The sequence below is a fragment of the Paramormyrops kingsleyae genome, chromosome 11 (assembly GCF_048594095.1).
Source record: "Paramormyrops kingsleyae isolate MSU_618 chromosome 11, PKINGS_0.4, whole genome shotgun sequence".
Lineage (NCBI taxonomy): Eukaryota > Metazoa > Chordata > Actinopteri > Osteoglossiformes > Mormyridae > Paramormyrops > Paramormyrops kingsleyae.
Window position 1 is genome coordinate 26,540,145 of NC_132807.1, and position 25,057 is coordinate 26,565,201.

The window sequence follows — 25,057 nt, forward strand, 5'->3', positions numbered from 1 at the left end:
CCCTGTTTCTGATGCCAGTTTACATGTAAAGATACACAAGTAACTGGGAATTTAATATATAAAATTGACTTGCACATTATGTCATAATTGTTCATTGCATGTGATGTATTATATGAATGAATGTTACATTTATATAGCACTTTACAGAAGCAATGGGGAGCCACTTGAATTGCCACTGTGTAGCTGGATGATGTGACGACAGACATTCTGTACCAGTACACTAACCATACAGTAGCTAAGGTGGTGGTTGGGATAGAGAGAATTCACCAGTTAGATATAGGGGATGATTAGGAGGCCAGATTTGATACGGCTACAGTGGGCAATTTTTGGCAGGACATCTGGGTACCATACCTGCTCTTTCGAAAGATGCCCAGTGATCTTTTATGACCTCAGAGAGTCTGGACCCCTGTTTTATGTGTCATCCAAAGGACGGCACCATTGTTATTTTTCACTACACTGCGATCCACACAGACCACAAGGATGGGCTCCCTGCTTTGGCCACACCAACATCTCTTCCAGCAGCAACTCTGCTTTTCTAGTTGGTTTCCAACCCAACTACTGGCCAGGCTCAAACCGGCTTAGCTTCAGATGGATCCTAGTCTGAACTACATGCGGTATGGCTGCTCTATAGATGTATGCTGTATGCAGTCGCCTGCATCAGTTTTGTGCATTGCACTGATTGAATCTGCACAATCTGCTGTATTATCACATACATCGCATTTCTTCCTCTCTGTTGTGTGTCTTGTATTTATTTCATGTCTATGTTATGCCCTAATTGTTAGTTAGTCCATTGTCATGGTGTCTCCAACAGTAGCAAGCTCTGTCAACAAAACATTCCACCAGTCCTGGTCATGTGACAACAAAAATTACGACTGAGAACAAATCACATATCGTACCAGTTTTGCTAGTTTCTGAAAGGCATAACTGGGATGTCCAGTCAAGCAGCATGATAGGAGGGAACATTGTAATCAATCATTTGTGCCCAACTGACTCTTCCCAAATATGAAAGTGTTTACTTTGCAAATTCTGACTGCAAACTTGCTCTCTGAGTCCACACATCCACATGGAGTATTGATGTTTTCCTCCACTGCTGCTGATTCCTAATGACAGGAAAGAGGAAATGCAGAAATGATACATATACAAACAACCAAAGGGCCACACCACTTGCGAGTCCCTCCTGGGATGTACAAGACACAGGCAGGAGCAAAGGTTGTATGTGGGGGTGGTAAATGCTCTGAAATGGCTTTGGTGTGTCCCATGGAGATGAAGTCTGGGTGGTCTGCTCTGGGATGGTTGAAGCTGAAGACCTGATTTTCATTAGTGATGACTTCATTGCAGGATGTTGGATACTGAATGCTAATTCCTGAATATGGCACAATAGCAGTTTTTGCTATTCTATGCTTCAGATATCCTGTATTGCTATCAGAGTTGGGTGATTCGGGTCCAGAGAGTAAAAGTCCAGACAGTTGGATACTCTGTGACTGTGACTCTTTATGCTCAACTGATTGGTTGAAACAAAATCTTGATCTGGACTTTTACTCTTTGGACCTGAATGATATAGCAATCAGAGGTGGGTTTGGACCTGAATTACCCAACTCTGATTGCTATATCATGTTATGATAGTTACAGGTATGCTATGTTATAATCCTGAATCACGCAGTTGACAACCAAAATATAGGGAATGACCACAAACCAAAAGAGTCAATTGAGATCTTTGGAGTCAGTTTTCAACCTTCTTTGGTAGCATATTTATCCATGCTTGAGGTGAACTGTACCAACACAATACTCATACTGAAACCTTACAGGTGATGTGTATGGTAGGCACCGGTGTTATGACCATAATGAGGGAACTTTTAGACTGTAACTCCAGCGTCATCCCTTGTCTGCCATCTTGAGTCTAGCTTTCCATTACCCATGATGCTTTGCATGCTGCTAGTGGGAACGGCCAGCGATACATAAGCAGAGTGCATCCTGGATTTCTGCTCTGTTTCATCATGGCGGCGTGTAATCGCTTCAGAATGCCAGAATCAGATTTGTACACTGTGCTGAAAGTGTGACAAAACATTTTTTAATACACAGTTTATTAGCGGGCAAATCTGCCTTTAAAGCATTTTAAAAAGTTTGCTTTAACTGGATTTTTAGTTTTATAGTCATGATAAATTAATTTTTAGTACACTTTTTATTTTAAAACTGTTAAAACATACCTGTTTTAGTATTTAAGATATGTGTGATTCAATAAAAATTATTTAATGACTTAAGTAAATATAAATGTATTTAATAAATGTTATGCAAATGCATTTAAAAAAATGTAATTTTTAAAACACTGATCTTTAAGTTACTTGCTTTTGTGAGCATACGCTTAACTACTTGATGTAACTGGGGAAGATGTCCTTGTAAAATGGTTAAAAATGAATAATGACTTTTACAGGTAATATGTCCTGTAATGAGGAATGAGCCGTCATGTATCTCTGTAGTATTAAGTATTAAATATATTTTAATACAGTCTGCGGCTCTTAGTTCTGACAAGGTCTTAAAGTCTGTTCTTTTCTTCATTCCTTTTTACAGACACTTGTCCACCCAGGAATGCTTGGTACACAGAGAGATACACGATGATTGAAGTGAAGGTAGGCTCATTCCAGGCTGGTGCTCTGTCCATCCTCTCCTGCCCCTGTGGGCTGCTGGAAAAGGGTCCTCCTCAGTCTTCAGGTTCTCCCTCTACTTTGGGGGTGCTGGTTTAGGAGCCTGTACCTGCATCGGAAGGCTGCTGGTTTGAATCCTTGGGCTGGCAGAGTTAGTTCGCCATTGGGCCCTTGAGGAAGGCCATTAACTTTAATTGCTGCAGGGACTGGTGAACGCTGCTTTCTCAACCGTACATCGCTTTAGCTAAAAGTGTCAGATAAATAAATAAAATGTAAAAGTCTTTGTGCTCTCCTGCTATTTGTTAAACGTTATAAGATGTACAATGTCGTTTTCTGACAGTCACGCTATAATACTATGTCCTATGAATTGAGTCACACTTTGTATTAATGTAACTTAACTGTTCCTTTACAAATATACAATTATCTAAGATAATCATTTATCATTGTATTTTATTAGATAATAAATGTTTATAAATTAAATCACTTATTTGAATAGATGAAAATGATCTTCCTTTTTTGGATCTTAAAGAACAACCCAAGGCATTTTTTTGTGAGATGATGTGTAAAGAAAAATGTGACAAGAATCAAAGGGTTTTCAGCAGAAGTCTCTGTCTTTTTTAGTTGGGTGGGGGGTTCTGCTCATTTGCTATTCACATTAGCATTCTATTGTACGCGTATCTCCGTCAGGGCACAATATGGGGGCCAAAGGTAGAGACACCCCACTCCTGAGTGCGCGCAGGACCCCAGGTGGTAAAGTGTGTGTGTGTGTGTGAGGGGGGGGGGGCAGCTTCAGCTTCTGAATCTCTGATGATGCGCGGAAGGTTTACCGCACGGTCCCCTGGGGACACCCCCTCTCCCTGCCCCCCCCACACCCAGCCTTTGAAGCTCTTGTCCTCCTGGCTTCTCTTATCTCGGGAAAGGATTATTTTCCCTCCTCTTTCTTTCCTCTCTCCTTTTTCCTCCTCCCATCTCTTCCTCCCTCGCTCCAGGTTGCAGTTTTTCACCCCTCCCTACCTGACTCTCCCCGATTCCGCCCTCTCCTTTTTACCCCCCTTCCTGTGTCCTCGGCCACTCTACCTCTGCCACCCCTCCCTCCTGCCTCTCCATCATTTCGTTTCAGACACCCTTGGCGGCCTCTGCCAACATTGACCCTCTTCCCTGCCCTTTTCCTCCACCTCCCCCTCTTTCGCTCCCTCCAAGCACATGACGGGCCGGATAATTAATGAGCATCTTAAAACCTCTCTCTCTATTAGCTTTCCATTAGGGAACTGGGCAGGCCTGTCATTTTGGACAAAAACACACTGCTCCACCATTTTGATCCCCACATCAAAGCGCGATGCCTACTGTTTTCAGCTGAATACACTAATTGTGAGTTTCGTTCCGGGAGAAACTCCATCCTGAGAGGTTTAAAAACTGTTGGCAGCAGATAGCCAAAAATGGGAATGAAAGCAAAATTAGGGGGGCATAAAGCTGTATTTGGACAACATGTTTGGTGCACTAGTGAAAGGAAAAAAAAATCTATTTTGACCGCGAGGTGGCCAAGTTATCAGGATTTTTGATCACATCTGCTGTACGAATTTCGCTTTAAGTGGGTAAATTTGGCAAAGTAAGTAATCAAGCTTAAAGCCCCGTTCTGGGTATTTTTTTAAAAAAAGACCTTTATCAGATGAAAAGGAATTTTAAAGTGGGATGGAAGATTTTTGCACTATGGGACAATAACAGAATCAGCAATTTTTAATAAAAGCGAAACCATGAAGGGATTCTTCCCTGTCTAAGGTATCGCATACATTATGGTGTGACTGTGCTATCGTTACAGCCTGTACTTGTCTTTTGATCCTCCCATTTTGATTAAAAAGGCAGAAACTTAATTTTACTGGGCTGTATGTCTGAATTATCATCTGATAAAAACAAAAAAGTCAGCTGTAAGCTTTTTCTTTCAGATCACCAAATACATGACATTCTCTGCAAGTGCAAACAACTTGCATCGATGGTGACTGCTTGTAATTTTTATAGGTTGAATTTTACGTCAAACATAAAAGCTGCCCGATGATTAATGGATTCTCTCTTTAGCTAAATTTTTGAGAAACCTAATATACATTTGTTGTGTTAATTGAACTGATTGCGAACACAGTCCAGTCCATGTTTTATGTCACTTTTAACACTTGCCGATTCATTTAATTTTACTATCCTTCCTGACAGTTGAATTGACAGTGATGGCTCTTATCTGAGTTTGTGATTGTGATTGTAGGAAGTTGCCTGGTTTAATCGGTTGGCTTATGATGCTTTTCCACGGACACCAAGAACTGAGCCGTACAGTAAAGACACGCCTTTCCATTGCAAATTACGAGAGCCGTACCTGCACTGATGTGGTGATGTCACCATCATCTGATTGGTCGAAATGCAGGGCGATGCAGCTTTATTACTGTATTATTAGAAGGAAAAAAGGGCATATCGGTCTTTGTCAGTCACGTGTCTGCACTGTCTGACACGCCCCCATTCGCCATTTTGAAGGTATTCGCGGACGCAAACACTAGGAAGAATTGAGAAGAAAAAGCAGAACAAGAAAATTCCTTACAGAGAAAAACTTACGAAGGATGCCAGGGATCAGTATTTGGCTAAATTGTCAACAATCAGCAATATAGATCCGTATGATCTCACATAAAAAAAATGGAATTCCGACGCGACATTGTTGCCTCTAACTTCATCTCTGGATATAACAAACTACCTTGTTTATGGTATCAGCGCTTACACATATGAACAGTTCAAGAACTATAAATCTCTTGAAGCCCACGGACATTTCATCAATGGCTGGGTGTAGGATCTGTTCACATTTCGAACGCAGGACTGCGACAACACAATCGTCACTGCAAAGGTACGCTAACTTGTAATCAAGTTGCAAACAAATCTGTACAGCCTCGAACAAATTAGACTAAGGGGGGACATGGTCCAGGCATATTAGATTCTAACAGGTCTGGATGCAGCCAAATGGCTACTTCAATAAATTTCTTATGTTCTTATGTTCAAGTTAAGTTATTAGTAATTATATGATGAAGTTAACTGTAATCATGTAGACAGCCTTACAAATGCATAATAAATAATAATACATGGAATAATTTAACACCTCCTCTACCTGCCGTCCATATCCTTTTTTCCAAGTGGGAATCCGAAAAAATCTTATGTTGTGGTCCACCTTTCTGCCTTGTGATTTAGTATGACAGCCTTTCACACAGCACGAGTATCCCATCTTTCGAAGGATAAAGGCGGATGCAAACGCTTGCTCTTGAGTTATATACCTGCAAAATGGCGATTCGACCCAGAATACACTGCGACTTTAGCGAGTGTGACATCAACTGTCAAAGACCGATTCTGTATATTATTCATTATTAGTAGTATTGCACATCGTGATGTATATTGATGCATTCCTGAAAACTCTGGACTTTCCAAAATTTCCAAACTCCTACTTAAAAAAGTACAATAAAACAATTGAAAGGAATGGATTCATAATGCAAATTTACACAAGTTAATGCTAGTTTTCTTAGCGATTGATGTTCTGTCGAAAAATACTACCTATCGAGACGTGCTATCGAGCCTTTCTGCGCATGTGCAATTCCACCGTTTTGGGATTAGGGTTAGGTTTTAGGGGTTAGGGTTAGGGTTAAGGTAAGGGTTTTGGGGGGTTAGGGTTATGGTTAGGGTAAGAGTTAGGGTTAGGGCTATCTATTAGCACTGCGGTAGCATTTTTCGACAAGGCAGCATATATCGACAGAACAATTGATGCTAACATAACACTGAGATTTGCACACAGTCACGCTAGCGGAAATGAGCACATAGTAAATCGTGACGTAGAGTGTGAACAGTAAATAAGCATCTCTTCGCTTTCACGGCACTGTCACTCTCACCTTTACTAAGGTGACCATTCTGTAGTGGAAACCGGGACCGCGCTGTAACTAACGTCTCTTCATGGTACAGCTCAGCTACTGCCTGATTCCTGTATGCCGGTGGAAAAATGCCATTACGTTTCAATGGTCAAGTCGCAAATATAAATGGTGATTGGATATTATTACACTTCACAGGATTATTTTTCTAGGGTAATTTTTTTTGCCTGTTTGCTTTTGTGTGCATGTTTATGTTTCTTAGTAAACTTTGTTTGGGTTATTCTTTAGCCCAATGTGACTTTTTTCAACAGATTTACATGCTACTACCGGGTAGTGCAGTAGGGATGATCCCCGGGGACAGATTTCAGGGACTCCAACATCACCCATCCATTACCATACCTACTGCACTACCCGCTCCCAGGTACCTCTTCAATGATAACTGAAGCAGCCGTTGACCACAATCCTCCCCATTCCGGGAAAGGGGGGAAAAAAAAACCCATAATCCACCTCTGCGGAACCGGCGTTGGACACGCCACATACTGCGCGGCCACAATGCGCCAGGGTGCCGATGACCCGGTGGAAGCGGCGGCGTATTCTGCCGGCGATTCGCATCTGCCCTTTACAACGTCTTCCTCCTTTATCCGCTCAGAAAAGGCAACAGTCACATGTTTGTACTTAAAACACTCGGCAGCTGCTCTTTCTGTCTTGTTTCGGACACCCTTGGGGGCCCCTGCCAACATTGTTCCAAGGACATAAACACAGGCGAGCTTCATGCGCCCCCCCCCCCCCTCCCCGTAATCATTATGGAGGGGGGAGTGGTCCTCAGCTGAATGCCGTCTTTGTGAGTCTCTGGGGGCACGGCTGCCTCTTTGTGTGCCTCAGACTCTTCTCCCATAGCTTGCCTCCTGTGACAGATGTCTTGCAGGCCGCTAAATAAACAGGTAAAATGGTCAGTTGGCGCATCGCTCATAACTTGACGTAACGTTGTGTGGCTCCCCTAAGTTCCTATTACTCGGCATAACTGTAGTTTTTTTTTTTTTGTCCTTCCATAACGAGGAGACGTTTTCTGGTCTGTCAACACCGCAGAGTGACAGGAGAAGTCCTTCCTTTGTGAATGCAGCCTCTCGTCAGCGATAAGGACACTTGGCGTCAGTGATTTTGGCTTTTTTTTTTTGTCGTTGGGGGAGGGAGGGACATTTCAAGCATGAGATCCTTTAAATGCAGCGAGGGCCCTGCTGTAAATTTGTCTATCCGCCGACTTCTTCAAAGCGCAGGAAGTGTGTCGAAAAGCCAGGCCACTTTTTTTTTTTTTTCTTTCCTTTTCCCAGCAATACGGGCAGACGGCAATAATAACAAGCTCATCTGTGAGACTGTAGCTGGGAAGTTCAAAGGGGTGCCTGGTTTCTTCTGGTACAACATGTGATGATACGTTCAGGATGTGGAAACCACTGTTCAACCAGGAATGTGCTGGGAGGTCTGTGCCATGTGGATGCCTTGGTGCCTGAGTTCACTGGAGGTCCCTCTGGCCTTCACATTAAAGCTCTCAAAATACTGCCAACCCAGCTATCCTGGATTAAATCCACATCGTAACATTATTATAATATTACGTAATTTGTGTATCTATCTCCATGCACTCCATGCATCTCTAAATACTCACCCTTTTCTCCATCATTTAGGTTTAATTAATTGTTTTCGAAGATTCATTTGAATATTGTGTAGAGGTTTAAGCCAGCCCGTCTGGGAACACAGACTACGTAAGTGTCACTTGGCCTGTACATTCAGCCTACAGACCGTCATGGTCATTGCACCTCCCATCCCATTCCACGTCCCAGGAGCTTTTACTGTTCTGTCTTTCCAGTATGTTTCAGTCTGACAAAGTTCTCCAGGGGCTCCTCTTTTGAAGTTCTGCTCCCTGTATTTTTATGACCAGCAGCAGCTCAACGCCGATTAGGGTTTTTCAGGGCGGCCATGGAAGGAGAGAGGGGGATGGGAGGAACTCTCCCGCCCCCCCCCCCCCCCCCCACTCCTCCCCACCCCCACATGTCCTCGCTCCCCTCTGGGCTTAAATACCCAGAACAACCATGCGTACAGATAAACCATTAGCTGCCTTTTAAACGAAGAAATAGCGTTTGCATCTGAGCGTGCTCCTGGCAGAAGTGGTGCAGTCATGCCTAAGTCTATGCCAGTGATTATATCTGCTGACACTGGGAGCGCTGGTTCTTACTAATGGGGCATTGCCGGTACCCATACGAGTGCTCAGAGAATACAAGCCTGCAGCTGCAGGTGGTCGAGAAGATCTTTGTCAGCAACCAGAGCCTAAACATTCAGTCTCGGGACATATTGTGCTTGTTGTTCGACGAAGTCCCGTTTATCGGTAGAATCTTTCTCCCGCATAATTCTTTGAAACTTTGAAACGTCATTAACTGTTATTATATATGTGTTTATTTGTTGTGGATGTATTTGACAATTAGAGAGATTTCTTAAAGTTAACAACGGGACATGTTACGTGCGTGCGATGATCGAGGAAGAAAGTCGCGATTTCATCACTTGCAACCACGGGCGTCGTTTGGTCCGATCACTCGGGGCTATAGCCCCTGGTATTTTAGCCCCGGTGCCAATCATTCTCCTTCAAAAACAAAAAAGTCAAGCCCCAAGTAAACTTGACTTAGCCTCTGATCTTTTCAATAGCTAGAAATTCCCCTGCTTGCAACCCTTACCATCCATCCATCTATCCATCCAAACATCTTATTAAAGGTTATTAAGTTGATACATTAAAAGGAAATAAATCTATATGTAATAATAAAAGTTAAATGTTTATTTTGGGTGTCATTAATTATAATTACCACCGCCTATAAATAAACAGGGACTCCGTGTTTGTTGGTCATATTTATTTTCCCATTTGCGTTAAAAAGAAACCCGTTTAACATTAATTCGCTGCCTAGCCTGCTGCCTCCAGCCTCCTGCCTCCACGCACAGCCGCTCCGCTGGCTGCAGATGGCGCGCGCTAACGGCCCCTTTTTTATTCTCACAATCCGAGGGCGTCATTCATGCGATGCTCCGGTCCGAAGCCGGCCGCCCGCGAGTGGACTAATCCGTCCGAGGTGTCAATCATGTCGGTGCCGCGGTTGAAGTGTGGGTTTTGGTAACCGCCTCTTTCTGCTGGGGAGCGAGAGGAGATCCGAGCAGGGAATACTTGCCTAAGACCAAAGACCGCAGGGTACTATCGTTTACGGTCCTTTCCGAGATTGCGTGCCCGCAGACTAATACTAACGGGTATCTGGATTACAAAATATAAAAATAACAAAGCAGCTAACAAATGCAGAAAAATGGGTAAACTTCATTCGAAACATGGTGAGTCTTACAATTAAACTATTATTTTATTATATCGTAAAGAACTAAGAAAATGTTCCTAAATGCGCTAATTCTTACGTATTTTGTTCTCCTTTATTTATAACACTGAACCCGAAAGCTGCCGTTTGTAAGCCAAGGGAGAGCCCCGAAGGTGAGTACTTGGAGGAAAAAGTGCTGTTAAACGTGGTTCCCGTTACTTTGAAAACTATTTCCTTTGAAAAGATTGTCTTTGCAGCTTCGTGATTATCAGCAAGTATGAGCGTCTATGGAGCAATTTAGCTGGAAGTCGCTGCGCTTTTAATTAGCTTCGTTAATGGGGTGTCTCCTTTGTGCTTTTAGGTGACAGTTTCGTAGTTAATGCCTGTTTGGCCAGAAAAGGAATCGACGAATGGATGGTTAAACAGAAGTACTATTGCACCGGCTCGCCGCTGGAGCAACGGGATTGCGAGCAGAAAGCCAGCAGCAGAGCTCCGCCGCGGGTAAGGCAGCGAGGCGCGGCGCGCTTACAGAGCAGCCCGCACTGCGCGGCTTTTGGCGTGTTACACTCTAACTTCTCACTGTCCGCTCAGACGTGCCAGTTTTTGTGTGAAGTTGCACGCAACATCTGAGACTCCCTATTTATGGGACTACGCCGAACAGCCCCGTAAATATTTACCGTCGTAGTTCTGTAGTTTTAAGGTTTAAATACTCATTTAGTGATCGATAGTTTTTCTCCTTAAATGATTGGACATATCGCTCCTGCCCTTAGAAAAGCAGAACACAGGCATTTAAAGATTTTATTTGTCGGGGAGTAGTCTGAATTGAATTTTATTTTCACGTTTTTCAATGAGTAAGTTTAATTGCTATATTTCAATTTTTATGGTTTTATGGAATATTTGACTTGTGGCGTTGATAACGTTTAGGCTACGGAAGACGGTGGGTTAATTAATGTAGGACTTGGTTTCAAGATCGAAGCCGTGTTTGCCCCTTTTATTCAATAATTGGAGAAAAAAAAAATATATTAAAAAAAAAACAATAGCAATGACAAATATTAGACCAGTCAACTTGTCAGGTATCCTGTACTCAGGACGATCGAGAAGCACACAAATGGATAATGTATTTGGTCATTTTTATTTTTTAAAGTAGGTTTTGTTGTCCTCAAATAAACAACTGAATAATAGTTTAAGACCATTCATGGTGTGTACTCGGCAGCTCCTTGGGGTGGAGGGTGTATTTGACATTCAGCAAACACGAATGTTGGCGGACCTCCCCCCCCCCTCCTCACTTCAGTTGCTGCGAGTGAAGCGTTCATACGCGGCTTTAGTTTCTCGGCTGATGACTGAGACTTTGAAATGCACGCCATGAAAAGTTTTCCAAATGATTCGCTGTTTGTGAAAGATTTACTGGAAATGAGATGAAGCAGATATTTGTGTTTTTCTTGAGAATGCTTAGAGGGGCAAAATAAACCTGATAATGGAGGCTAGGTGGCAGATAGAAGTTGCTAGATACATACATTTGGTGAAAAATGCCTGTTTTTGAAAGATCATTAAAATCCCTTTTGCTCTGGAGAGGAGTCTCTCTTTACCCTGGTGATTCTGTGATCCAAGTTGTTTTTCAAAAGCATATGATTTTACTTGTGCTGGTAAAAGACTTGTGATACAATGATTGGGTCCAAAAGTTTTGGATCTCCAAATAGTTGCTGTTGAGCTGCAACTTTATGTGCCATGTTACAGGTACGAAAGTACAAGTACATTGAAATTCTTGCTCTGTTCCCTCGGTCAGGATCTCGGCGCTCTGGCAGCCTGCCAGCGAATAGGATTTTCGGAATGAATGGCAATAGCAAGGTGGTCTCTGTGTCTGTTGCCCTGTGAAACTGCTGGAATAATGTTGTCTAGTAAAAGCCACCTTCAGGAACTGCTTTTTTTTTTTGTGGGATGGGGGGGTTCTTGGCAATGGCTTCCCGAAGAGGGTTTCAGGAGGACATTAGCGATCCAATCTCTGCGGATACCCCCCCCCCCCCCCTTGAGTGACGGAAAGCTGAGATGTGCATCCAGCACTGGAGGTCCGTAGCAGACAGTAATGCACTTATATGGTTTTGTCTGCCTTTGAGATCTACCAAAATGTTGCAGCCATATCTCATATATCCCTCTGATATATTAGATCCTAATCTGAATCTATCTCATATTTCTATGCATGTTTGCAGTGTTATCATCCATATCTGTCCATGTACAAATACCTGTCTACTCTGGAATGACATTTCTAGAAGAACATCCTGTGCTCTGCGCTGTAAATATGCGGTGTGGTCAGCATAGTGGGTAAGGAGTTGGATTTCTGAACAAAGCTGCTGTAAATGCCAAAGGAATGGCTGTTGAACCATTTGAGAGAGGAAGTTGACTAGAAAGGCCCAGCGAAAATATGCACCGTGTGAGCTACTGTATGCGGGTCGGTTTAGCCGGACGGCTGCTAAGTACTGGCGTTAATCACCGTGAAGTTTCGAGTGGCTTGGATCTCAGTAGCGGTTTTTGTGACAGATGCTGTTGCATGGCTGCCGGCACATAAACGCCTTGATGATTTTAATGTACAAAGACCAAGTGCTTCAGAAATAACTACTGCAGCATTTTCTTTTGGTTCCTGGAGTTGATCAAACAAAAAAAAATAATAAAAAATCATCTGAGAACACGTTGTTGTTCTGTGGTGAATAAATCTGCCTTTTGCTTATATTTTCCCCCAAACTGTTAACTGGAAACCCTGCTGAAAACTGTGGGCAATTTGGATCCTTGAGAGCCCTTTGTTATGAATAATTGACTTTATGAATGTGATTCCTCTGTGATGTGGATGAATAAAATGAGATAAAAAGTTCCAAATATTTATTGGAACACAAGTTGGCTGCGTTTGTTTTTGTTTGAACAAAAGACTTGTTTGAACATAAGAAGCCTGAATGATTAATGCACTTCTCTTAGAAATGGCCTGGTGTTATGAGTGCCTGTGGTAGATTTGGGGTTGTTGTACCCAATATGATGTATTAAGTGCTTTGGGGCACCTCTAAAGAAACAGGGCTGAAGGAACTTAAAGATGTGCAGAACGAGGTGGACTGAGCCTGACGGTCTTTGAGTTGAATGGCATTCCATGTCAGATTTGTGATTCAGAGCGAGGAGTGTTAATTTTGAACCTAGGCGGTGATTTATGTTTGCCATATGGGAACTTTGTTGGAGAAGTTGAGGGGAAGAGTACAAAATGTTTCTTTGACTGCAATTTATGCAAGCTTCCTCTGGAATGATGGAGTTTTACCTTATGGATGGAGTGGGCATGTTCCATGACGTTTATCTACTTTTAGTTTGACACTGTTTTGGTGCTGTGTTTAATAGAAAGATGATGCTTTTTCATAATGTAATAACTGCATTTCTATAGTTCTTCATTTTTTGCCCGATTTCTGATGGTGGAATTTTGAAATTCTTAATCGTATCTGTTTTGTGATGCAATGACATACAATGAGATGCAGGTATCGGTTGTTTGACCGGCAGTTGTTGATTGTGGGCTCTCTGTTGGCAGTTCTCTTCAATTGAACCAAAGTCTTGCCATTTTCAACCGTTGCCCCCTCCCTTTTTCCCCTTTTTCCCCAGAAGGATCGGCCCACTTTACTATGCATTGCGATTCTCCAAACTGGTTGGCTTGCACAAGCTCATCCCAGCACAACAGTCCTGTCACATGTGCCCAAATCACAGTTTACAGTTTCCGTACGGCATTTGTCGAATGCTTTGGCCTGATATCACTACTTTGTACAAGTTAGGCCTGAAACCTGCTTAAACACCTGGGAGGCTTTCACTGCTCATTTATTTATATTTGTTGTCATTTATTCATTAATTTTGAAAATTGTTTTCTTGTCCTGCATTGAAGTAGATCTTATCCTTAAGGCAAGGAATTGCTAATTAGCCACATCCATCTATCGAGACTTAATCTGACAGATCTTTTTAAGCTTTTCTTTGCACTACCCCACCCCGAACCCCCCCACCCCCCAACTCCATCTGCTTCTTGCATTTAGCCTGTAGCCCTGCAAGCAGTCACTGCAAGCCAGGCCGAATGGGAGCAGATCGATGTGGTGAAATCTGAACTGCTTGCGCCTCTCGCTCACTCTGAGGCCCACAGCAGCCTTGTTGGGGGGTGGTGGTGGTTGCAGGGGGGGCTTCTGGATGAGGTACCCCCAGCGTCTCCTCTGCCATGGTCAGCAGCGCTGGGGAGTCGCAGGTGGAGGCTGTACCGCTCTGGTCGTACACCACAGGGGTCAGAAACCAGCGACAGGCTCTTTAACGATTTCCATATGCATTCTGGGGCTCTGCTGGGTGTCTGCTCCTTCCCCAGCTTTGCCTCCATCTGTTTCCCCAAAGCGCAGGCAGCTGTCAGTGTGCTGAATGCGCTTCAGGCACATTCTGCTGTGGCTTCTGAGAACCTCTTGACAGTTCCTGGTGCAGTGCTCCTCGTCGTTCCTCTTTCACGTGCTGTATCAGACTTTCTGTCTTCCACAGTCTTGTTTAAAGATTAAGTCTTGGCTCTTTTTAGAACTTCGGAGGAATTTGTATTTGTGCGTATGTGTGTGTATGTGTATACAAGATTAAGTTGCCAGAGAATATCTGTACAAGCCTTAAGATAAACTACTTCTGTTGTGAAAACACATTTCTTAATTTTTGTGTGTAACTGTTTTGCCTCGTTTGATATACTGTGTGAGAATATAATCTTTTTTTCCCCTTTTGAATAAGTAGGCTTCTCACATTTGTTAAGACCTCCTTGGGTGGAAACACCGGCACAGTTTGAGGCCCGGCGTCTTTGCCCGGCTTTCCGCTCTCCTGTTGCCCTTCGCCAGAGTGGCTTGATGGATTCTTTGAGATGATGAACATGGTTTAGATGTTCTTTAAAATTCTTTTCACCCGCTGAACTCTCACCTCCCAGACTTCAAACACCCCCAGCCCTGATGCTAGCTTCTGTCTTTGGAGTACTCAGTGAATCATCACCTTCACTGATCTGTTCACTATTTTCTCCCCCACCCTCTCAAGTTTATCATTTTATAAGTGTTCAGCTTCCTTATCTCTCAAGGAAATTCAACTCTACACTTAACTTTTAAAGTGAACCTCAGTCAAATGCTTTTTATTTCAAGGATACATTTCACTTCCGTTTCAGTCGGATGTGGAAAAATATTTCCTTTCATAGATGTCTGAGAAATGTATATTTTATTACTTGCACACTTCTGTTTGTCTCGTACTCCTAATACAGTTACTTTTTCCACCATACGAAAAATGATCAAATATTTATGCCATTTGTGGTCTAACTTGACAGGTATACACAAGACCCTAGTGGGTTGCAGTCAGACGGAGCCACACCAGGAATGTGCCGTCCAGCTATCAGTTTATAGGCTGTATGGGCTAAAATTGGTGGAATTTGTACTAGAGCATACATTGTCTATATTGTATAATGATTTGTCTTTGTGTGTGGAAGTTGGTTTTTAAAACTCTTCTTGTTGGGTGCTGGCTCAGTGGGCAGTGTCATGGCCTCTCAACGTCAGGCATGTGGTTTTATGGAATTCTGTGAGCTTTTCGATATTATCACAATTAAGGCACTTGTTTTGGGGAACAAGGCTCCGAAGTGCGGAGTTAACTTGTATCGGATGGTACAACTCGCTTCAAATGAAGTTGAATGCTTGAGGTTATTTTGTCTTGTCGCACTGTTTTTGCATTGTACTGTATGCACTTTTTGCACACTTGCACTTAATGTAGTCCTGTGTCGATGTGATATGTAGCACCGTGGTCCTGGAGGAACGCCGTCTCGTTTCACTATGCACTGTATTACTGTATATGGTTGAAATGACAATAAAATGCCACTTGACTTGGGGCTCTTTAGGACCCACTGGAGACGGTTCTCTCAGTCCTGGACTGACATCCAGAGCTTCCCTCCCACCTCCAAGATTAGGTTTGCCTGTCGTATGTCCATAGTGCCAGCGCATCCCTGCTCTGTGCGTGTTGGGGCTAAGTAGCACAAATGTGCTCCGCAGATCAAAGCGCGGCTGGGAAATGTGCATCTGAATCCCTACGGATTAGCAGTCGTGCGGCTCACCCCCCCGCAAAAAAAATATCTGTAGACCGTGGAGCACCCGCTAGAGGGAAAATAATCCTGTGCCTTTTTGCAGGCTGTGTATTGTTTTGTGGACTACAGTTTGATCACCTGACCTTCTGTGAAAGTCCTGCTTATTGTTTTCAGTGATGCTATAGAGACGAGGTCGGCCCCTTGCGTTGATCATTAGATCATGGTGATCTCTGATGGGAACTTGGGTCAGCAGAATGACGAACAAATAGATGCTTTGAAGTTTGTTTCTGCGGTGGGTGTTGCTGCTGAAGTCTGTCATCATTTACAGGATGCATCTGTTAGCCTCTTCATTGGTGGGAATCCACAATGGAATATGGCTTCCAAAAGCTATTCTGTGTTCAAAATCTTTTGTTTTTTGGGGGGTGCGCAGTGTTCTCGCGAATCCTACATGAAGTGTGTTGGACTTGCGCAGGTTCCAGAGCCTGTGTTTGTCTTCTAAGACATCTGAGAAGTGGTTGGATTTGAATCTTTTGATGTTCTCAGCCCTGCCTCATTTCCTGTTACAAGTCGCCGTCGTCTTGCGGCTGTACGTTCTGCCTGTCTGGCTAGGGAGGTGCCCCAGAACGGGCGAGGGAGACCTGGACCGGAGGTCATAGACCCTCAAAGGCTGCAGTGTTTCCCAGAGCGCCGTGGCAGGAAGCCCGTCCCCTGCTTGTGAAGGAATTCTGTCGGCTTGGGGGAAACCCGTGGCGTTGATCTTGGCTGCGTATACAAAGTAGTCTGCCTTGCGGTTTGCTTAGGTCGGGCTGGAATGGGTGAACAAAGAAGCCCCCCCCACCCCCAAACACCATTTTGTGCAGGTCCCACTTAGAAATCACCTTTTGGGCTGCTCAGCCTGTCTGCTCAAACTGACAGATCTGGAACTGGGCTTGGATGTCTAGCCAGCTCCAGCAAACTGGGGCAAAGGTTTGCCTATGTTTAGAAAGTGACTCTCTGATCCAGAAGTAAAAATCGTTTTCAGCAAATGTGTGCAGAATAGTAATAAAGATTTAACTATGGGAAAATATGGCATTGCAGTGAAATTTGGCTCGGTTGCATCTCTTGGTTTAGCCTGAGTATCCCTGGGCTTCATGGTGTCTTTGAAGAATCGGGGGGTAGAAAAAAGACCAAAACTTGACCAGTGGTGAAGCCCTGGGCAACTGACAGCTGATGTCTGTGTCTTATTGTCAATACTACATGTTGATTTATATACTGCACCTTCTGTGTCGACAGTACAGTAGTAGCACAGACTCTTAGGTGATGAGATGTCTCAAATGGGCCTCCATCATCCCCAAATAAAAAGCGGCTCCATGACAACACCCCCATCCCGCTCCCATTTTCTATTTTGATCGTTAGTGGAAAACCTCCCAAAGGCTGCTTGCCCTCACAAAATCCCATAACCCCTTATCTGGAGCTTGCAGGTACAGCCGCTTAGGTCTTGTCCGTGAAATTGCTGGCACATTTGTACTGAGAGCTTAAAAACTCTTTACTTTAGTGTTATGAGGGTTTTCTTGTAAAATATGCTATAAAAAAAAAAGTGCCGGTTTGGGTCGGCGTGCCTGGGCGAGGTGTGAGAGCCGTCAGCGCGGTGGGTGTGTGCCGGAGCTCAGGGCGCCGTGCTCTGCTCCTCTCTGAACTCCTCTCGCATTAAAAGGCCAATAACCTGGTGATTCGTTACGCTCCGCAGTCGTGTCCTCTGTCCGTCAGGCCTTTTAAGTGACAGGCCACCTAAACTTCTATCCAGCTGCTCCATCCCCCAGCTCTGTTGAGAGGAAGCCCCTCAGACTGGTATTGACTGCCCAGTGGCGCCCACCAAGGCGCTTCTTGGAGGGTGGGGGGATATTTGCTCTTGCTGTAACCTTTGTTTGCTGGAGCGGCTGAGGGGGTAGGCCCCGCCCCTTTTAGTGTCTTCGGTTCCTCTGGTGCTGTTGGGTTTATATAGTTGTGGCTGCGACCTATTTTTACGGAGGATGGCATGTAGTGTAATGGTGAAGGAATTGGACTTGGGAGAAGGTTTTGCCTCAAGGGCTATGCAGCTTTTTGCTTGAAAGGTATTTAAGCTTAACCGGCTTAGTAAAACATCCAGATGTGAGAAACACTGTCTTTATAATGCCACTGCAAGCCAAACTTTTAAAATTTTTTATTTTTTTTTTAAATCTGCTTTGTGGTTCTTTTGTGTTTCTGGGACCGTGCCGTTTCTTAGGGAGATCCTGGCCATAGGGCTTAGCGAAGTCGTAAAGATAATTACCAAAGGTGAAAGCTTTTCGTAAACAGGTTGTAAAGGCGCTGGCGAGGCGTGCACGATCTGGAGGTTAGCTGGAATCCGTGCGTGTTCCCAGTGTGCAGATGCAGAGTTGTAAATCAGCGCTCCGCTTCTTTGGTTCAGCTTTTATGATTTGGCGGTTTGATATCGATGAAGTAATGCTCCCAGGAATGCTAATCTCACACAGAATATTACAGATGGTTGCGGGATCATTGAAGGTGCTGCATGATGACACGTGAACATACACGCACACAAACGGGCACCTGTAAGCAATTCTAGCAGCTGTTCTTTTAAAACCTGTACATCTCTAAAGAACAGGTAAAGACATAAGTCCATTGAAGAATTTGTGTACAATGTCTCTGTACAACTCCTGTTTGCTGTTTTGGTGATTGTAACATGATTGTAAGTATACACTTGGCTTCCTGCATACGTCCATGTGAATAATTGACAGGTATTATATCTTATTATAATGAAAGCTTTACCTGTTTCATATATCTTAACCTTTTCATATGTTTATTAATGTATATCACTCGGTTTATGAATTCAAATATTTATAATATAAAAATGACCACACTAATACTTTTGTCTCGTCCATGAACAGTATGTCTTGACATTAGGGCATTTAGTCATTGCTCTAATGTGAACGGTCCTGGCTTAGAGAGCCTGCCGTCTTCACCTCCTGCTGGAATCCCGTGCCGGTGGCCTGAGGGAGCTGCGGATGAGGACACGCGTGTGTGTTGGTTAGGAGGAGCCGAAGGAGGAGAAATTATGTGGCTCCCGACACCGCGGATTCCCTAATGATACGGTCGCCTCCACAGGCCCTGATTCGAAGGCCACTGAAGTCTGCTCTAATTTGAGGTCCGGAGTTGAAGGCGAGTGGGCGGTCTTTGGGAGTGGAGCCACCGAGTCTGCAGAAGATGTTCAGTCATGCGGCAGCCGAAAATTCCACGGCGTCCATTTCACCCAGCCGCCAACGCGGCGCTTTTAGGGGAAAGTGGCAGTCGGGGCTGCCACCTGCCCGTTCCGTGCCCGCCAGCCTCGACCCTGGCCCCGAGGAATGCCCAGCGTTACCTCACTATGGAACATGAAGCCGACTATCAAGCTGCAAATGAGTCTCTGAAGGGCTCAGCATTCTGTAGGGTGTCATCGTGTAGGGCGGAGAGGGAGACCTACTTTTGCTGGGTTTGAAGCTGTTTTCAACTAAATGCTAGTGCTTTGTCTGGACAAATGATCATTAAGTCAGTCGACGGCGCCAGGCTGTTTAACAGAACGAGTTATTTAGCAAAAACAAAAGCGGATTATATAGACTGAGTGTCCTCTGTAAGGCCCCACCCATGGCTGGCACACTATGGGTCATTGGTTCTGTTTCTTAATGACTAGGCTTATTGCTGATTTGCTATACATGACGTTTAAACAACAGTTTAGGTTCCTTAGCATGCCTCTGTTTCTGCTCTGCTCTGTTGGAACCTTGAACTGAATGAGACGTTGTACCATAACCAGGGTTCTCCATGTCTGGTTTGTAAAAAACCTTTCAGGTGTATCCTGGCTTGACTTGCACTTTGAATTCAGCCAATTATAATCCAAATAAATCTTCATGGGATTGGAGGAATTTAAGCTCAAAGGGCTGTTTGGCATAGGGTGAGATTTCCAGCCAACGTGGGTGATAAACCAATGAAAAACAAGGGATGGGAAACGCAGTCAGCATTCCGGGTTGTTTTGTGCTGACTGTCTGGGAGCTGTAGTCATATTGGATGCGTGAGGCCGTCCTTTTGGGGGGATAACATGTTTTTGTTTTTTTTATTTTTATGTCCCTTGGTGACTTGGATGTGGAACGTGTCTGATGTTTTTGTTTTGTTTATATGGCTTAAATACAAGTTGGTTCCAGTGAGACCCTTAAATTGCTCCAAGCCCTATCAATTTTTAGCTGTTGGATTTAGTTGCTGACTCTGTGTCAGTTCAGAAAATGACCACCTTCAAATTTCAGGTGTCTATCGACTTGTGGTGAATTCAGCTGGGTGGAGCTTCATTTAACATTCTTCTGTACATGCTGGTCTGGGTTTGTAGACCAACAGAACGACAGATGATTGACTAGCTTGGGATTCATGCACTTCTGGGATATTACTATTGCTAGGAGTGAAACCAAACAATTAAGCTTAGGAACTCTTAAATTAATACTTAAATGCTACCTTACTCCTCACATTATCGTTGTGGAAATAGCTATACGGTGCTATGCAATTCATAGCTTTGGAAATATCATTCTGGAGGAGTTTTTAGAGTTTTAACGCGCACTAGGCGTAGCATTCAGATCCCCCATGCACTGAAGAAACTTCAGCATCTGCTGAAAGCGTACAACTTTATGCTCTGGTTCCCGCTTGGATTTTTATTTACTTTATTTGTTTAGAAGCGCTCACTGATGTTGAAGTTGCTCGTTTGTGTATGAACAGCTCTTTACCATGCAGGGGAGCTGCCAGCGACGCTGAAACTTCATATCTTTCCCCTTACAGCAGGACCCCCTATTTTATTCATTCCCCCCCCCTCCCTCCAGTTTTAAACATGAAAAGTGTGCAGAATTCTGACATCAGTAGCTCTTCTCTTCCTTTTGTGGTGCCTGTGTCTCTCGTTTCACCTGGCGAGCCTTCGGGGAGGGTGCAGCCGCGCTGTGGAAGCACCTGCCTCATGTAGCGAGCGGGAAAGCGTGGATAACATCGCGGGCGGGCGGAAATGTTTTGGAAGTTCACTTGGTTGTGTTGGAGGACCGGTGGGGCTGATCTGCTTGTGGCTCCTAAGTTCTGACTAGACTTTAAACCCTCTGACGGGCCTGCTGTTATATCTCTGATCTGGGCCTGTCGTTAGACGCCTTAGGACCAGTCTGTCCTCCTGGCAAGGACCTTCTGTCTCACGTTTTCTATCTGCCAAAGAGTTGCACATTCATCTAATCTCTATATACATTAGAAACAGCCATGATCTGAGGTTTTGAAGAAGGTTTTATAGCTTTATATTTAGACTTCAGATGGAAAGCAGCAGATGCACGTTTCTCTCCTGCGTTTTCCATCATGGGAGTGATACACCGATATATAAACCACAATGTAAACTAGCATGGAGTTTGAAAACGTTTGCTTTTCATTCTCCAGCTCAAAAATGCACAGGGTTACTCTATTTTTCCTTTTGGGTCATTGGGGTCGAATGTCGAGCCGGCAATATGACCTTTCATTCAAATTTCATTGCTGCTTTGAACTTTCGAAAAAGTTTACCTTGCTGTAGACTAATGGTTCTCTTTTTTGCACCATGCCAGCTCAGTCAGGACCCTATATCAAGTATAGGTTTAAATTAACACTATGATCAAGTGCGCAGTGCACTCTGTAATTTACGCTAATCAATGCCTATCACACAAATCTGATTGGACGTGCCAATGAATTTTAACTTGAGCATGTGTGGTTTGGCTTCTTGGATTGGTTGAATGTTCACTAGTTTTGTTCTTGGCATTTGCAGAGACCCAAGACCTGTTTATTTGGGTTAATTCTACAATTGGGCTGGGAAATCTGATCGTGGATCAGCATAGGAGCTTGCTGTATTTAAATTGCTTACATTTGCAACTCTGCCTTGTGGCCCATTCAGAACTTGCCTCGATCCAAATTTGGGTCATAACCTATGGGTTGAGAATCGCTGTCCTTAGACAAAATGCCGCTTGAAGTTCTTAGGATTTATACTGTTTTGTCAATGGGACAGTAGAAGTAAATTTGGCCACCAAAACCTGTTGGGGGAATTTGCCCAAGCCTGGTGAGATCTGAAGAGAAGATGGACAACTACAATAACTGTTAGCTTGGAGCCAATGTTCATACTGATAATATAGATGGTGGAAGTCAACCAGTAACCGCATTCCACTCCTTCCTCTTTGCATGTGTGCGCTTTTGTGTGCGTGCATGTGGTAACCAGACCTCTACTTGTCCTCTACATTTCTGGACCCAGACACACTTCTGGAAGACGAGAGGAATTTTAATTGCGGGTTTGGGTGTTTTTTTTTTTTTTTTTTTTTTTTTTTGGGGGGGGGCTTGGACGAGGTTTTATTGCAAGCAGTCATTAGGTTTCCCAGTTACATTTTCCTCACACATGAAAATCTCCCACAATGCTTTTCAGCACCACTCTTTTTGGTATTAAGGTTTTCAGGACAATCATGACACTTGACGGTTACATAACGACTAAATATCATATCAAGGAGCATGACGGGGATAAACTCATCAGACAGGACGTGTGACGTGCCATTCAAGGGACAAACAGCCAGTGTGGTATCTGGCAAATCCAGTCCCAGTGATGAGAGTTAAAAAAAAAATAAAAAAAAAAAAACAGGAACTAAACAGAAATTTAACCAGTCACACCAACAGTTCTAACATGCATCAAACATACATACATCAAGCAAACATTCATAGGAGGCAGGATCTACCATCACATCTTCACATCTGTTGTGCAGCACTTGACAGCCCTTTCGCAAAGGCAAACGTGCTCATACTATGGATGTATTGAGTTTGTATAATGTGCAGCGTTTTCTTCGTTTCTCCTTCCTTTCTCCGGCGTCCTTCCTGCACAGCCCGCAGAAAGAAAGATGGCTTCCCGTAAGCAGAAAGTGCTGATTGGGTGCTTGTCATGCTGATCTGGGGTGTTGCAGTGTGGGGTTTCGGCGAGGCTGCGGCCCGCATGCCCCCACCCTGGGTTGGCATTCCCCCACATGCTCGCGCAGATGGTGCGGCGCCGCATTCACACACGTCTCTGCCCTTCTGTAATTTCACTGATGGCTCTGCATGGATGACCGCCACACTGAATCCGGATCTCCACAAATACCCCCCCCCTCCATTTTTTGTAGCCGTGCTTCAGTGCAGGCAGAGTTAAACTAACTCTCTGATAAGGTTCCTACATGCCAAGAAGACCCTCGCTTGGTGGGACCTCCCATCTGGAGGTGGACGGGGGAGCGGAGGGAGGAGGAGAGCGGACCGTGACTCCTGTACATCTGGGAGGATTCATCTGTCCTCATTTCCGATCTCTCTCTTGATTTCGGTTCGGCCCTCTGTGGAACGCGACTCGATTGGATGTCGCTTGTTTTGCTATTCGGCCTCCTGGAAAATGCCGACAGCGTTAGAGCCTGCTCTGTTTTCTGTCTTTCCATGATCCAGTCGTGTACCCCCCCCCCCCCCCCCCCATCCCAACGTGAGTAAACATCTCCCCATCTCAGGATAAACCACACAGTGACACCTGCAGGAGTGTGGGTGGCTATTAGCTGGCTGACAAATCCTGAAAAGTTGGTTGTTGCCATGATGGTCAAGGACATAGGAACTGGGGGAGATGTGTGCCCCAAGGACATAGGAACTGGGGGAGATGTGTGCCCCAAGGACATAGGAACTGGGGGAGATGTGTGCCCCAAGGACATAGGAACTGGGGGAGATGTGTGCCCCAAGGACATAGGAACTGGGGGAGATGTGTGCCCCAAGGACATAGGAACTGGGGGAGATGTGTGCCCCAAGGACATAGGAACTGGGGGAGATGTGTGCCCCAAGGACATAGGAACTGGGGGAGATGTGTGCCCCAAGGACATAGGAACTGGGGGAGATGTGTGCCCCAAGGACATAGGAACTGGGGGAGATGTGTGCCCCAAGGACATAGGAACTGGGGGAGATGTGTGCCCCAAGGACATAGGAACTGGGGGAGATGTGTGCCCCAATATTTCATTTCGCTTAATTTGTCCCCCCTAATAAATCAATCTTTGCATTGCGATTATGGAGTTCTGTCAAACTCTCTCCTGTGGCTGTAATGATGGTGCTAACGAGCAAGAAGCACTGGACTCGCCTCAGGTTTGAGCATCTTTCTGCGTGTGGGGGGTGTGATGTGGTGTGATGCGTATTTTGATGTTGTGGGGGGAACTTTTTCGACAATAAAAAAACTAAAAATGTCAAAGGTCCTGTATTTTGTTTGGTTACTTATGGTTCATGGTAGGGGATGGTCCCCGCAAAGGTGTGTGTGTGTGTGTGTGTGTGTGTGGAAGGGAGCGAGAGAGAGATTTAAAGATAATAGTTGGCTCCAGTGTGGGGCTGGTTGGTGATCGTGAGTAATTCCCTCTTTTAATAGCTTGATTTCTTCCCTTCATGTACAGTCAGTATGTTTACATGCACAGCTAAGCTGAGCTGTGGTTATAGCTTGACTGATCCATTTAATCAGATTGCTGTCCTTGTCCCAGTATACATGCATGGGAGGGGAATTGATATATAGCCCAGTGTTTCCTCTACCATTATATTAGGGGGGCGCCCCGCCCCCCCTTGAAGGTCAAGTTAATTTTATTTCATTTTATTTTCTAAATAGCGCCAGATCACAACAGAAGGCATTTAAAGTTACCTTTCCTATAGAACAGATCTATGCATTGTCCTTTTATTAAACAAACTAAATAGCCTTATGTTATTTGTCTTACTTACACAACAGCTTGTCATTTTTGTCTCTACACGGTCACGCGTTCACAATTCTCCTCTGCTGAGTCTGCTCTCTGTATCGCGCATGGCGGAGTTCCGCCCCGATGCACGTGCACAAACACGTGCGCACACACAGGTGAGCACACTCCCACCAGCGGACAGAGAGCGCGTGTTAGAAACAACCACCTGAAAAGCAGACAATATACTGCAGTGACAAAAGCTGCACACTTTGTGGATAATTGTCACAAAAAGAAATGATCTAATGTTTTATTGACCATGAATCCTGTCGGTGTCCATCTAGTGAGTGTGCATGCAAATGTACTGGCTTGGAGTTTCCCAGTCAGACTCTGTGCGGCCACCCGGCTGTCTGTTCTGGAGAATGGTGATGCTGTAAAG

The 25,057-nt window shown here is 44.4% G+C and overlaps 1 protein-coding gene across 2 annotated transcripts in view; it reads left to right on the top strand.

Moving 5' to 3' along the window:
* Positions 1-25,057, top strand: part of LOC111832746 (protein naked cuticle homolog 1-like) — a 40,910-nt gene that overhangs the window by 6,441 nt on the left and 9,412 nt on the right. The window contains exons 1-3 of one of the 2 annotated variants that reach the window (XM_023790415.2): positions 8,638-9,865; positions 9,984-10,016; positions 10,205-10,344. In XM_023790415.2, coding sequence (XP_023646183.1) covers positions 9,841-9,865; positions 9,984-10,016; positions 10,205-10,344 — 198 coding nt within the window. In that variant the 5' untranslated portion in view covers positions 8,638-9,840. Of the gene's footprint in view, positions 1-2,565; positions 2,625-8,637; positions 9,866-9,983; positions 10,017-10,204; positions 10,345-25,057 lie in introns of those variants that run through there. The other variant, XM_023790416.2, reaches the window with a different exon arrangement.